Source organism: Myotis lucifugus, unplaced genomic scaffold (genome assembly GCF_000147115.1).
Source record: "Myotis lucifugus unplaced genomic scaffold, Myoluc2.0 scaffold_581, whole genome shotgun sequence".
NCBI lineage: Eukaryota > Metazoa > Chordata > Mammalia > Chiroptera > Vespertilionidae > Myotis > Myotis lucifugus.
In genome coordinates, this window is record NW_005871629.1 from 218708 (window position 1) to 233376 (window position 14669).

General features: G+C 52.5%; 1 protein-coding gene across 1 annotated transcript in view; it reads right to left on the reverse strand.

Annotated features, from left to right (window-relative positions):
• Window positions 1–14171, reverse strand: part of FRMPD2 (FERM and PDZ domain containing 2) — a 54864-nt gene extending 40693 nt beyond the window's left edge. The window contains 5 exon segments of the mRNA XM_023745783.1: window positions 4126–4289; window positions 5223–5278; window positions 13748–13889; window positions 13892–13945; window positions 14156–14171. Coding sequence (XP_023601551.1) covers window positions 4126–4289; window positions 5223–5278; window positions 13748–13889; window positions 13892–13945; window positions 14156–14171 — 432 coding nt within the window.
• Between the last annotated feature and the right edge of the window lie 498 nt (window positions 14172–14669).

Sequence of the window (14669 nt, forward strand, 5' to 3'; positions counted from 1 at the left end):
CAGGCAGGGTCACAAAAACAGGGGCAAATTATGGCTTTTGAGAGCTCCTCTCTCAGGCTCCTCTCTCCTTCTGTTGATAAGTGAAAGGCGTGTTTAGGGGTAAAATAGGCTGGTTTAGGGAGTTGTAGGAACTAGGGGGCCCAGGAGGGGGGTGGGGGAGGCATAGTTGGCTGGGGACTTGGAGCTGCCAAAAGGCATACATTCCCAAAGGACAAAAGGCGCCACAGGATAAGGGGAGAGGAAGACACCCGTTCACAAAACACAGGGAACGCCATAGGGAGCAGAGAGACAAAAGGGAGAAAGAGGAAGACAGGTGCTCACAGGGGACAGGGAATTCTACCACTGAAGGGGGAGAGAAAGAGGAGGCCCACCTGGGGCTTGAGCTTTGAAGCTGCTATAGGACCAATCAGAAGGGAGTATTGGGACACAAAGAACTGCCGCCTTATAAACCTTAGGAAAAGGGGCTCAGTGGGCCACCCCCTTTGGGACCCCCTCCCTATGGGGAGTCTGTGCTTGTTTCCCAATAAATGTCCACCTTTCCACACACCACCGTTTGTCCGTGGCTTCATTCTTGGAATCCAGCTGGACAAGAACCCGGGAAAGAAAGCACCTGTGCATCCTGCTCAGAAGAAACCAGGCGTTTCAGTTTGGTTCCGCGTTTCATAAGTAATCTCTACAGATAAACTCTACAGATAAATTCCGCCGCCTGCAGAGCCTTCAGCCTTCATATAATCATGATTGTTTCTGGACCCTGAGCCTCCTTCTTTTAACTTTGGAGAGACCTTGTTATCATCATCATCATCGTCACCATCATCCAAACAATATTTATTGAGCTCTGATGTGGAAATAACCAATGGCCTGACTAGGCATGTGCTTGAGATATGACAAAACAAGTAAGCCAAAAACAAGTAGGTAAATTATTTTAAAGTATTTGATGTGATATTTCTAAAATAAAACAAAACCCTAAGGCATTAAAGTCATCTTCATTACAATAAATATGCATTTCATAGGCTTGCTTACATTTTTAATTGTTTAGTATAAATTTTATTTTTAATTAGAGAGAGAGAGAGAGAGAGAGAGAGAGAACACTGAAATATTTAAAGCCACAAAATTCTTAAAAAGGTAAAACACCCTCTAAGTATTTCCCGTAGGAGAGAGCTGTAACTATGTCTTTTCAGCTGAAAAAATGGGGCACAGAAGGGTTGAGTAGTCTGCCGAGGTTCCCAGCGGGAGTCAGGAATGAAAATACGAGTCTATTTGCTTCTGAGTCTTCCCGCTCAAGTACAGCATTTCTGTAAAGTCTGGAAACATGGTGAATATATGTAAGGTCAAGGGCATCTTCAAGCCGTAAAAATGTAAGTCACATCTCCATGCTCTGCAAGGGAACCTTCTGCGGCCGAGCTCCGGGTCCCGGGGGTGCTGTTCCCGGCCTTCCTCTCAGGGTCCCTTCCTCTCCCTGTGCTTAGGACCATCTCACTAGCTCCCCTTCTCCCTTAAAGGGGCAGCAAGGTGGAGACTGGACTCAGACTGTCGGGGCTCCCGGCCCACGCAGCACTCTCTGTATTGAAAACTGTTGGAACAAATGGATTATTTCCAGATTTTTGTCAAGAAATTCCTAATTCATATCCTCTGACCCTGTGACTCCACCCCTGGGAATCTGTCCTAAGAGAATGTGCTATCCAATCAGTACCAAGCCTGCTCAGTGTAGATTTGTAAGATCAGGTTGGGAGGACCCAGAGCTCAGTGGCTCCCTAAAGGCAGGACTGCCTTAAAAGGGATTACCCGGCAGTTTAACACAGGATATTTACAAAGCGTTTGCAATGACCCGGGAATGCAGATGTTATAGTGCTAAGTGGGGGAAAACACAAGATACATTCAGTATGATTTCAACAACAAAAGATGTTTCAATAGCATATCAGAACCCCTAGTCATGTGGGAAATGGCTCCATGGTGGGGGGACTTGGAACACACTGAGCTAACCGTGAGCAGGTAGTTCTGGGATTGACATGCTAATGTAGCTGTGAATCTTCCAGGCAGAGTATGTTATTCAGCATCTCAAACCGGACTGCTGCCACGTCTCCCAGTGCAAGATGGTGAACTGGCAGGATTCGTCATCAGGGAGCCAGAGGCCAGCAGCACCATCCGATCATGGAGAAGGGAGCCACGAGGAGTGGTAACTAAATAACCGGCGCCTGCGTACGGAGCATCTGGGCTTCAGAGGGCCCTCTGGCACTTACAACCGAGGCGAGGGACCGAGAAATGTACAGAGATGCTGCAGCCTGGTGTCTTAGCATGTTCAAATGTTCAAAATGTTCACATCTCCCGCCCTGCCATTCTGTTCATGAGCTTCTATTCCTACAGAACAGAGCAGAGTGCAGCTAAAGACCAATGTAAAAAAGGACTAATCTCGTTAGTATTGTTTAAAATAGCCCCATGTTTAAAGCAATTTATATGCTAAACAACAGAGTATTGAGAAAAATTTAGGTTACACAATGTGTTGACTTAAAATAGTTTCAAAATGTTAGTAAGATGGGATTATGAAAATACAGAAAACTGCATATATGGTATAAACCTAATTTCAAATATATACGCATATACACCTGTGAATGCCCAGAACATAGAGGAATCAGTACACCACAGTGTAGCTGAGCTATCTACAGGGGGCATCGTCGGAAGTAACGGTTGCTTTTACAATCATGGGAGGAAGGACTTTGTTTAACACTCACTCCAACAAGGAGGGTCACCATGTGCTCTGGGCTGCCCGCCCTCGGGGTCCTGCCTCTGCACCGCAGGGGGTACACGGCATCATCAAGCCAACCAACCTAGGGAACTTGGAAAGCCACTTCCTTGAAACTGATAAGATCCCTGAAAAAGAAATCAGGCCTGTTCAGGGTTTTGCTCATAAGATGGTGGCTTCCTTTCCGATCATTTTCATTCTTCTACCAGGGCAGGGAGGGACACGGTGAGCCCGGACACAAGCCAGGCCTGAGCAGAGGTGGGCAGGGATCCTCGGTCCTGCAGGACTCCCCACGGGCTCAGGCTCTGTGGCCGCTCTCCCCCAGATGTGTGCTGATGGCCTGGCAGTCCCCACCTGCCCCTGCCAAAGGGATGCCACCCCCTCTTGACAGGGAGCACGTGAAGGCTGGGTTCTGCAGGACTTCTCAAATGACCCCCTGCAGGTCGCACATGCTGGGTGATACTAACAGCTCTGCTAAGTGACCCATCAGAAAGGAAAGGCCAGACCTCCCTTGGCATTTGGCTTCCTGATGCCTGTCTCCATCAAAGGCAAAAAACAACGACAGAATATTTCTATCTGTCTCAGGAGACTTTGTACAGAGAAATGTGCAAGTTTCGGAGCTTCCTTTTGAAACCGCTTCCAACTCTAAAGGCCACCAAGTACCCTGCCCTGGAGGAGCCTGGGGCCCCTCCCACATGCTGCCAGTTCTATCTCCAGGGGCATAGGAGTCACCCGCTCCTCCCTGGGAGTAACCGCTATTGTCATTGGTCTCTGGGCAGTTACCGCAGTGTAGGCCTCTGGGCACTCCCTGGGGCAGGCCGCATGGACTTCCACGGCCCGCAGAGCCTGGCTCCAGCAGGCGTGAGTCTCAGAGTGAGCAAAGCCTATTCTTTATAGACTCTGTGCCCACAACATGGGGCCTGAAATGCTGCTCCCGTTGCTCAGGACTGAGGAGAGAGCGGGCCAGAGGGGCGCCCAGATGCATGGACCACACTATCTGCTGTGCTGAAGACAGTTTTCTGGACGGTGCAAACTTGGGGTCTTCCAATGGCTTTGCTTTGGGCTCACACCCCAACCTTGCACTTCAGTTGTCCCACATGTCATCTACGAGAAACACTCCCAGAACAGTGACTATGAACCTAAGGTTGAAGAAAGGCCCTGCCATACCCAGCCTGGCCACTAAATCCTGCCCATCCTTTGGGATCATTTCCAATCCACCTCCTTCCAGGAGCCTCTGTTTGCCCACGGGGCATTGGAGCTTCCTTTCTCCCGGCCTCGCTTGTACCTCCTCATGGCTCTGAGCACATGAGCCCTCAGCGGTGGCTTTAGAGGGGATGGCTGCGTGCCCTGGAGCACTCTCACCCCTTCCAAGGAAGCCAAGGCCTCACCCTCAGGAACTCCTGGCCACCTCTCCCCAGCAGGGGACCGTGGCGGCGCATCGCTGAGACAGGGACCTGGCTCCCATGAGCAGTCATCTTCTCGATCAGACTTGCTGGGATGAAATCTTCAGCGTGGAAGTCGGCTTTGGTTGCTGCCCGCTGGGAACAAGATGCTGAGGAAAGGGGCATAGGCAGGTCGCCTTCTGCGGCACTCTGGGCGGAACAGAAGTCTGCTGCAGTCAAACCCAGGTGAGGGCCCGGCGGGCGTGGCTTAGCAGTTGAGCATCGATCCAGGAACCAGGAGGTCACCAGTTCTATTCCCGGTCAGGGCACATGCCCGGGTTGTGGACTCGATCCCCAGTAGGAGTGTGTGCAGGAGGCAGCTGATGGATGCTGTTTCTCTCGTCAATGTTTCTATCTCTCTATCTCTCTATCCCTCTCCCTTCCTCTCTCCCTAAAAATCAATAAAAACATGAAAAAGAAACAAACCCAGCTGAGGCCCCCGGGGCAAGGAGCTCCTTCAGAGTGCCCACGGGGCACACCTTTTTCTATGCTAGAGGCTGGGCCAATCACATGACAGGAATAGAAGGGAGAGAAGAGAGGAACCACCCGTTGGTGAGCCCTTCTGTATGCCAGTGGGTCCTCAGCACTCACAGAGATCCTGCGGGGGCGGCATTAGTACTGCCACTGCCAAGATGAGCACAATGCCAAGGAGGGACGTCGCCCACTGGGGCCAAGGTCACACCGCTTGTAAGTGACAGAAACAAGATGTGGTCACCAAGCCCTCCCACATGCCATGACGCCACACCACTCCCCAAGGCACTGCAAGCCCTGGCGCTGAAACGCTGATTCTTTTTATTCCTCTGGCATTTCTATGCATGTGTGCTCCCGGCGCACTGTCCCCTCCTCCTACAGGGAGCTCTTGCCTGTGACACTCTGTCCACAGCAGGTGATCAGAAGTTGCCCCATGAATAAGGGAGGTTCTGACAGCCCCACCTGCGCCAGATGAGCCCCCACCAAGGCCGCTCTTCAGCGGACCTGAGGCTGCAGCACATGAGCAGGGCAAACCACTGTGTCGGTTTCTACAAAACGAAACAGACCCTTACCGTACGATCCAGCATCATGCTCCTCGGGAGGTAACAACATCTGTTCACACAGACACCTGCATGTAGATGTGCAGAGCACTTTATTCACAATTGCCAAAACCTGAAGCAAAGATGTCCTTCAGGGGGAGGGATAAATAAACTGTCCATCCAGCTAAGAGGAAATGAGCTACCAGCCATGAAAAGACATGCAGGACAGTAAATGCATATGAACAAGTAAAAGCAGCCCATCTGAAAAGACTCAGTACCGCAGGGTTCCAACTATATGACATTCTGGAAAGGGCAAAACCATACAGATGTGAGAAGATCAGTGGTTACCAGGGGTTGTGGGAGGAGGAGGGACGGATAGGAGGGGCATAGAGGACTTTCAGGGCCGTGAAACTACTCTGTAGGATCCAGATAGCTGCCATTATAAACTTGTCCAAACCCATAGAACATGCAACAGCAACAGGGAACCCGACAGTAAACTATGGTCTTAGGGTGATTATGGTGTGTCTGTGTAGACCCATCATAGTAACAAATGTACCACTCTGCGGGGGATGCTGAAACTGGGGAGCCTGGGGGAGGGGCATAGGCGGTATTTGGGAACTCTCTGTACCTTCCTTCCATTGCTGTGAACTGAAAACTATTAAACTTTTTGTAAGTGTTTATGACCTTTAACCCAGCATCTCATTGCCAGGAACATGTGCAAGAGGAGACGTCCGCGTGCACTGAGACAGCTCCAGCAGCAGCATGGGTTTCTATGTCATTGATTAAGAGGGAAGATCAGAAACTGGAATCACAATGGCAGTTACCACTTCAATGGCACCTCTAGGTGATGCCCAGCATTCTTACCAGCCAGCGAGTGGGATCCGGCCCTGAGGGTCACTCAGAGCTGTCCCAAACGGTCACCAGGCGGCTGCCGAAGACACGGGCCATCGGGTGAGAGAGCAGGATGCAGCCTGGCAGTGTTCACACCGGCTCCTCTCCGCACGTGAAACGGCTACAGGGGAGGCGCCCAGGGGAAGGCTGTTCTGCTGCAATGATGTGATTTACAAGATTTATTTTTATACCAAATTGTCTTTGTCTCTTTTTAAAATGCAAATGTAATCATGTCACTTCCCTGCTTAGAATTCATCGTGCTCCCAATCTTTCACTACAGTGATTTTCAAATTATTTTTTTCCGTCACCAGAACCATTTATCAAACAAAATGCAAGCCCCTTAGGAGGGCACACTAGGTCCTCCTGGTCCTGGGCCCACGGGCTGTGCCGCCAGCCCACAGCCCCTGCAGCCGCGGGGGAATACCTGCTGCGCTCTGGACAGGCAGCCTTCTGGTCTAGGCACCGCTGACACTCGCAGGGAGGGGCTCTCCCTCTGAGTCTCCCAGTGCCCTCTGACCTGCCCACCACAGTGGCTGCAGCGCAGGGAAGCCAGGCCTAGAAGGGGTCCTCACGGGGCTCTCACCAGCTCCCCTCCCTCACACGCAGAATGTTTCTCGACTGCAGATGGGAACTGCACTGGCTCCGCAGGGTTGACACAGGCTTAGAGGATGCCGGGCACAGAGCAGGCCCCCATAGACAGTATGAGCGAGTGGGCGCACAAATGAATGCTGGTGTGACCCGCTGCCTTTCCACACACAGCACCAGGGAAAAGGTCTGCCTTTGGGGGCCACGTGGGAGCATCCGAGCTCTCAGAACGACTCTGACCCCAGGGCAGTGGGAGAGGTTGAGGTTGGGCAGGGCCTGGGAGAGGAGACAGAGCTGGAGGATGAGATCAATAAGGTAGGGGCTGGGTGAGGTTAGTCAGAAACTGGACAGCACAGGGAGGCACCAATGGGCCACCCACAGACAGGTCTGGGCCGCTGAGCCCTGGGACAAGTGAGCCCATCAGAAGGATCTGGGCTGAGTCTACTCTGGCTCCCAGCTGCCTTCAGGGGACCTGGCCCACAGTGTCCACCAACTCCAGAGTTAAGGTCTCAGTTTTACATCCCACGCCCGAATCCCGAGGCTGAAAGCTGGGCCTTCGTGTGGTTTTGTAGAGAGCACTCCTAACGCCGGGGGCGAAGGACGTTTGCAAATAGCAGTTGCTACATGCGGGGGTCATACATGCAGAACCACTGCCGCCTTACGGGGCTTTGCAGGGACCTGCTATTGTTTCCATTTTGCAGATGAGAAGCTGAAGCTCAGAGAGATAACGTGCCCAAAGTCACGCACGTAGTGACTAACCGAAACAGGCAGAGTTGGGACCCAGTTCGGTCTGACTCCAAAACGCGGCCCATTCTGCTCCGTGGAGCTATAAGGATGGACTAGCACAGCGGCTGGAAGCCACCCTCCCCTGTCCACGTGGCCACACACTGGATCGGACCCGGAGGCTGCAGCAAGGATGGCCTCTCTAACTGTCAGAGCCCTTCTTCTCCCAAGGCCCCCAATGCGGCAGCACAGGGCAAGGCCCCCAATGCAGCACAGGGCAAGGCCCCCCAATATAGGAGCACAGGGCAAGGCCCCCAATGCAGCAGCACAGGACAAGGCTCCCCAATATAGGAGCACAGGGCAAGGCCCCCAGTGCAGCACAGGACAAGGCCCCCCAATGCAGCACAGGGCAAGGCCCCCAATGCAGCAGCACAGGGCAAGGCCCCCCAATATAGGAGCACAGGGCAAGGCCCCCCAATATAGCAGCACAGGGCAAGGCCCCCAATGTAGCAGCACAGGGCAAGGCATTTTGCTTAGTGTAAGCTCTACCCCTGGCTCCCAGGGTGGCCATGCCACTCAAGTCCAGCCAATCAGTGCATTGCATCTCCCTGCACAGGGACTGGTGTAGGGCAGGCCCGTGACCCTTTCAGAACCAATGCAACGGATGGCAGGATTTCACGGCCTCAGGGACAGAGGGACTCACTCTCCCCCTGGATCTGGGTCTGGCCTTGGAGTCACATGCACCTGGGCTCAAATTTAGATTTTACCACTTTCTTGCCACATGAGTCTCTTCTAGAAAATGTGAGTATCAACCGTGCATTTTGTTTTGATGCTTAGGTGAGTTAACACTGGAAAATGTCTAGGTCAATGGCAGGTACACAATGGTCTCTTAATAAAGGTTGGCTGCTGCTGCTGCTGATGATGATCATGATAACTCAGTAAATTAGTAAATTAGTGTTTTTAAGAGGGACCTTAGACTAGAACCACACTGCAATGCACACACTTAACTAGTTCATCTTCATATTCCCCAGAGCCCAGCAAAGATCCTAAGGGTGGCCCTCATGGAGGAGTTAATGTAAGGAGAAGAGGGAGCGACCAGAGCTCCCTCTGCTGTGTGTGGACACACTGAGAAGGTGACTGGCTGCCGGCAGGAAGTGATCCCTCCCCTGTCGTGCTCAGGCCCTGGCCTTGGATGCCACCTCCAGAACTGTGAGAAATAAGCATCTGACGTTCAGGCCCGTGAATAGTATTTTGTTTCGGCAGCTGAGCTGACTGTGAGGGAATAAGTGGAGCCTCATTTGCCTTTTGACAGTAATGATGCCAGCTGAAAAACTCCATCACGCCAGGCTCAGGACTTCAGCTCCTGTTGAGTCTGCACTGGAGCCCCTCTGGAGGGAGGGGAACCAGCCGCCACTGCCTCCAGCCCTGCTCCCTCATGGCACCTCCCTTTGGCTGGGTGCCCTGCCACTCCCCCTCACCCAGTGCCTCCTGCTGATGGCCCAGGCCTGCTCCGACAGCCCCCTTCTCCACGCTCCGCCCTCAAGCTGAGAACTCCTGGCAGGCTGCCTGGCCCAGGAGTCCTGCAGGACATCGCTGGGGAGAGGGAAGGAGGTGTCCATGGAAGTTCAAACAGCCGTCACCACGCAGCGCCAGTGTCTGATTTCGATAAAACATATTAATTCCAGGTTAGCAAAATGTTTTATTAATGGTTTGATTTAATAAAAAACAATTAACAATATAAAAGCAAAATTAAGTGCTTAAAACATTTTAGGGGAGCACAACTTCAAGAAAAAAAAGGGGGGGAAAGGCAAGAATCGATATAATGATTTTGAGAAATGGCCTCCTAAAGCATAAGCCAGTGATGGCGAACCTTTTGAGCTCGGCGTGTCAGCATTTTGAAAAACCCTAACTTAACTCTGGTGCCGTGTCACATATAGAAATTTTTTGATATTTGCAACCATAGTAAAACAAAGACTTATATTTTTGATATTTATTTTATATATTTAAATGCCATTTAACAAAGAAAAATCAACCAAAAAAATGAGTTCACATGTCACCTCTGACACACGTGTCATAGGTTCACCATCACTGGCATTGTCACCACGTTTCCTACCCACACAGGGGAGGGGGCACAAGAGGCTCTTGATAATAAAAAGTACCAGGCCTTGGTAAAGAAATATAGAAGTGCCAAAAACTAAAAAAACTCAAGCAACCTCATCTGGGCCCCGGTGCCTATATCTTTGCATATCTTTGCAGCCGAATCGGACTCCCACGGCCACTCACCCTTCCCTGAGGGTCACTGCCAGGTCCCGGCTACACCCGGCTACAGCTTGGCTGGCAAACCCTCCCACGTGGGTTTATGTCCAGACCCCAGACTGGTCACTTTTGAGTGACTTAGCTAAACGGCTCTCAAATGTCTGAATGGGAGGGTCCTAGGCCAGCACCTGACCGGGAGCGGGCAGTGGGAGAAGCCCAGGTGAACCCCCCGAGCAAGCTCACTGGTTTACTTAGACAGCATGTTACAGGTCAATAAAAACAACTCCACCTCCACTGGGTAAACAACAACCATCTGCAACTCTCTTAAAATGTGGGCTCCGGCTCTAGTGGCTAAACGCCATAGTGACCATGACACCCAATTCTCACAAAAGACAAAGGCAAGTCTAGAGAGCTTCTGAGAAACCTTCTGCTTTACTGACAATAGAACACCAGCGACTGGTCCCACTCTTTCCTCCACGTCCCTGCCTTGAAGATGGTGTCATACATGGACTCACCGCCCTCGTCTTATGACCACGAGGCAACAAGCAGAACAGAGAGCCAGAGAATAGAGTGGAAACACACAGCCTGGGCTCCTGAAGACATACTGAGCTGCTGACCCATCCCCAGGCGTCTCCTTAAGTAAACACCCATATCTGAGCTTCAGCCACTGTTTCTTGTAGCCAACGCCATGTGTACAGGACACACTGGACTCAGCCTGATTTCAAAGCATCACTTGTTGTCAGAAGCAGCGTGGTTCAGTGAAAAGCATCGCCTGACTCCTCTGGGCCTCAGTGTCCTCGTCTTTAAAGTGATTATTCTGCCCGGGACTCCTGAGCAGTAAGAGTACCTGGAGACGGCAATAATAATTATTGTTCTTGTTGGGCAGAGAGCACTTGCTCTAAGTCTTTTATTTACATCGACGTATTTAGTTCTCACCACAATCCTGTGAGGTAAGTATTTTAATTGTCCCCGTTTTGTACAGAAGGAAACTAAAGCAAAGCAAGTTAGGGGACTTGCCCAAGTAAGACCTAAAGCCTGGACTTAAAGCCAATGACCAGAATCCCTGTCCTGAGCCACTCGACTTGTCACTTCTGGATCATACTAAGTCTTCAATAATTATTATTATTATTATTATTATTATTATTATCATTGGGATTCTAGTATAACTGACAAAGCATATTCCCCCTAAGATCTCTCTTTTAAGGAAGTGATTTTTGGGACCTGGGAAGGGAGACATTGAATTAACAAAACTTGGTGTGTAAAATGCGTGGTTACTTGACCAATCCACTGAGTTAAATACAAATGGGTTTGGCATGGGTTTGGGTACCTCTAGGTTAAGGGCATGTGTCCAGTGTCACATGTGCCGATTAGCTCTGTACTTTGTTTAAAACCCTTACACCAGCCAACACCCCCGATGAGTGTGACTAGCACCTGCCAGGAAGCTCACAAGCTGCACCTCATTTCCAGAGAAATGATCCTGAGCACAGATGCCAGAGCAGCGTCTGGCACCGCCCACCTCGGTGCCTCACTGGGGTTCCAGGGGCTCTGGCCTAAAGCTTCCCAGGCAAGGCCGAGGGCCAAATGACAACTGACTTCATCCCAAACCCAAACCCAGCCCTCAGGTAGACCCCACCTAAAGCAGGTGGGAGAGGATCTGAAGGGTCCTGGGTCCTGGGGAAGGGCACCATAGTCAGCTAGTGATGTCTGCCATGAGCATGGGATGGGGTGAGGGTGGCATGAGTGACTTATAGTTAGACACCTGCCCACACCTTCTTCCTGCACCTGGGACTAATGCTCCAAGCAGTGAGGGAATGTGCTGGTTAGAGCTGAGAGAAGGAGGCAGGGTACATCCTCCCAACCTCAGAATGGGGCCCAGGACTGGGGAGGATTCTGGGCACAGCATCTCCTGGGACCACCGTCCTCATTGCCCACCCCCCACCCTGCCCTCCACGCACACACAGGACCCAAGGTAAGTTGGGTGAAGAGAGGAACCTGAGGTGAATGGAGGAGAACAGCAATTAACAGAGCTGACTGGTAGGGAAGCTGTGAGAGAAGATGACCAAGTAACCCTGCCTCTTGGCCTAATAAACAGGGTTTGGGGCTGGTGGCTTCTGCCACCGTAAGCCACATTACCATGTGCTGTGTTTCATAAGCCCAGAGAGTTAAACCACCAACCAGAATTGCTGTTTGGTTCATTCAGGACTCTATCCTCCCACACTGACCCTCCCCCAGTTCAAGCACACCCCATCTTCCTGGCCTGACTCTCAGCGCTGGCCCAGTCTTAGCTCGGCCTCCTCCTGTAGCAAGGGCACTCTTGGAGCCCTCGCCCCCTGCCCGGAGGAGCATGTGCAGGAGGGAGCGGGCAGCTCTTCTCCAGCTCAGCTCAGCTCCAAGAGGCTCTGAGCAGTGACTAGACTTCACAAGTCACTCAGTCAGGGGGTCCTGTCTATTCCTCGTCAGGGAAGGCCCAGGAGCACTCAGGATCGGTCTTAGCTCAGGTGCTGTAGAAAGCAGAGCCTGAGACAGGGATGAAATGCTGACATTTCCCTCAGGAGCGGTAAACCCGGGGCAAAGAGAAGAAAAGGGAAAGGAAGACAAAGACTGATGTGAGGTGCAGGGCGATCCCGCCAGCCACCTGGCACTCAGGACTCCTCTGGGAGGCCCGCACGACCTGCCCATCTCAGAGCGGTCCAGCAGGGCAGCAGGAAGGAGCGTGCCCCTTTGCAGCCCACTCCGCCTCTCACTTTCTGTAGGTGAAGGTTCACCTGTGGAAAACTAGCTCCGTGCTTGTTCAGGCTTCATCAGCAGGCCCTGCAGTGGCCGCTGAGACCAGCTCTGCGGCTCAGGATGCAGCCTCTTAGCGGAGTCCGGAGGGTAGGTGGTAGCATGCTGTGGGTGGAGCACCTCCCAGGAGACCCAATAGAGGGAACCTGGGAGGCACCCACGTCTGTGATAGACACAGGAGTCCAGGCACTCACCCAAGGGATCCTGGCAGTACAGGAAAGGGTGTAGGGACATGGAATATGGGCACTGCCTGTGGGTGACAGAGCCAGGGCCACTGCCAATGGGACTCTGATGCTTTCACTGTGTGACCTCACCTGGAGACACGTGGGCCCAGACACGCCAGCCCTGGGAGGCATCAAGGCCTGATTCTCTGATCCCAGAATGCACCTCCCTCAGAATGCACCTACGAAGAGCAGAATCTAGATCTGCCTTTTCCCACAAAAGGACAGGACAAAAGGACAAAACCCTCAATTCAACACCCACTGTGCCCTGCTCAGTGCTGTGCACCTGCCTCACATCATGCTCTCCTCGGATTTTCTTCTTTTTTAAATCAAAACTGATGTCTGCGAGAGCTTCTGGTTGTTCAGCAGCAGAAATGCATCCAGGGCAAGACAAAGGTCATCACAGCCCAATGGTGGAACAACTGGTTGCTATGATACGCACTGACCACCAGGGAGCAGATGCTCAATGCAGGAGCTGCCCCCTGGTAGTCAGCGCTCCCACAAGGGGAGCACCACTCAGCCAGAAGCTGGCTCACAGCTGGCAAGCATAGCAGTGGTGGCGGGAACCTCTCCCACTTCTGCGGCAGCACTAAGGATGTCCGACTGACAGCTTAGGCCCGCTCCCTGCAGGCCTAAGCCATCAGTCGGACATCCCCCAAGGGCTCCTGGACTGCAAGAGAGCACAGGCCAGGCTGAGGGACACACCCCCACCCCCCGAGTGCATGAATTTCTTGCACTGGACCTCTAGTACAAAATAAACCTTACAGCTAAATCAATTTTTACTCATGCTCTAGATAAGCTCCGCCTTGATGACTTGCTGGGTCCTTCTTAGGGTTTGCTACATGCTGCAGTGGCTCCAGTGTGCAGACCGGTCACCCACAGCTTGCGCAGCACTTCTTGAACATTCGTAATAAATGAATGGATTCAGTCACATCAACCCCACTTTACAAATATAGACATCGGGACACAGAGATGTTGACTTATTCTCATCTAAGAGCTAATAAACTGATGGCAGGAAAGCCTGGGGATAACACTCTTTAAACACATTCTGCCTCTGAGTTCCTCCAGCTGAGCTGGGAGCTGGGAGCTGGGGATGACCAGGGCCCGGCCTCCCCCAGAGGAGACGCCATGTGCCTTACCTGAGGGACATCAGGCTGCTCGCTGTTGCTCTGTCGCTGTAGCAGTTCAGGGGCCTTGAAAGGAGCGGCCTCTATGTGAGATGCATGGCCAAGGAAAGAAGACTTCCAAACCCAGAAAGCAAGGTCAGCCAGGGGCAGACCACGTAGTCTGCGGAGCCTGAAAGCCAGGCAGAGCAGGGTGTAGAGACCAGGCCACTGCCTGGCTGGCCAGCGGGGGAGTGCCCGGGGGGAGGCCTTCCAGCAGCCCCGCTGGGATGGGCTGAGGGCTGGCCCCGGCAAACACGGAATGGAGCAAATGCGACCAGGATGCGTGCATGCACATAGCATGTGCTACAGAGGTGCCGACCGCTGTGGTCAGGAAACTAACCTGCCTCCAAATCCATCGTGGCCAAGTGTCTCGAGGGCAAGCCTGACTTCCCCGGAGCCAGGCCAGGGGCCAGGCAGCTGGTGTTCTGGGGTCCCAGAGCCCTGCGTCAGACCTTCAGGGCAGGGAGGAGGGAGTGAGGAGGACTCGGGGAGATGATGGAGCTTTAGATGCAGGTGCACAGCCTCCCTTCATCTCCCTGTGCTGGCACCCTTCTCCCGGACTGTGCATGTGTGATCGTGCCTGTGGGGTATGATCCACTACGGGCCTGCAGCCCCCAAACCTTTGAGTGGGGATTCAATGCTTGTCCTAGTTGTCCATTTGTCTCTTAACTACAAATCCATCTTTCAGTGCCTGCTGGGTCCCTTAAGCATCTCACCTTTACAGCGAGTGCAACATGCAGCTTTCTCGGTAGAGGGCGCTGGAGAGACACTGCTGTTTCTCAGGGTCAGAGGTGTGTGTGAGAGGACACCTGGTGATGCTTTGCACCAACATCACCCAGGACACCGGTCCCTCT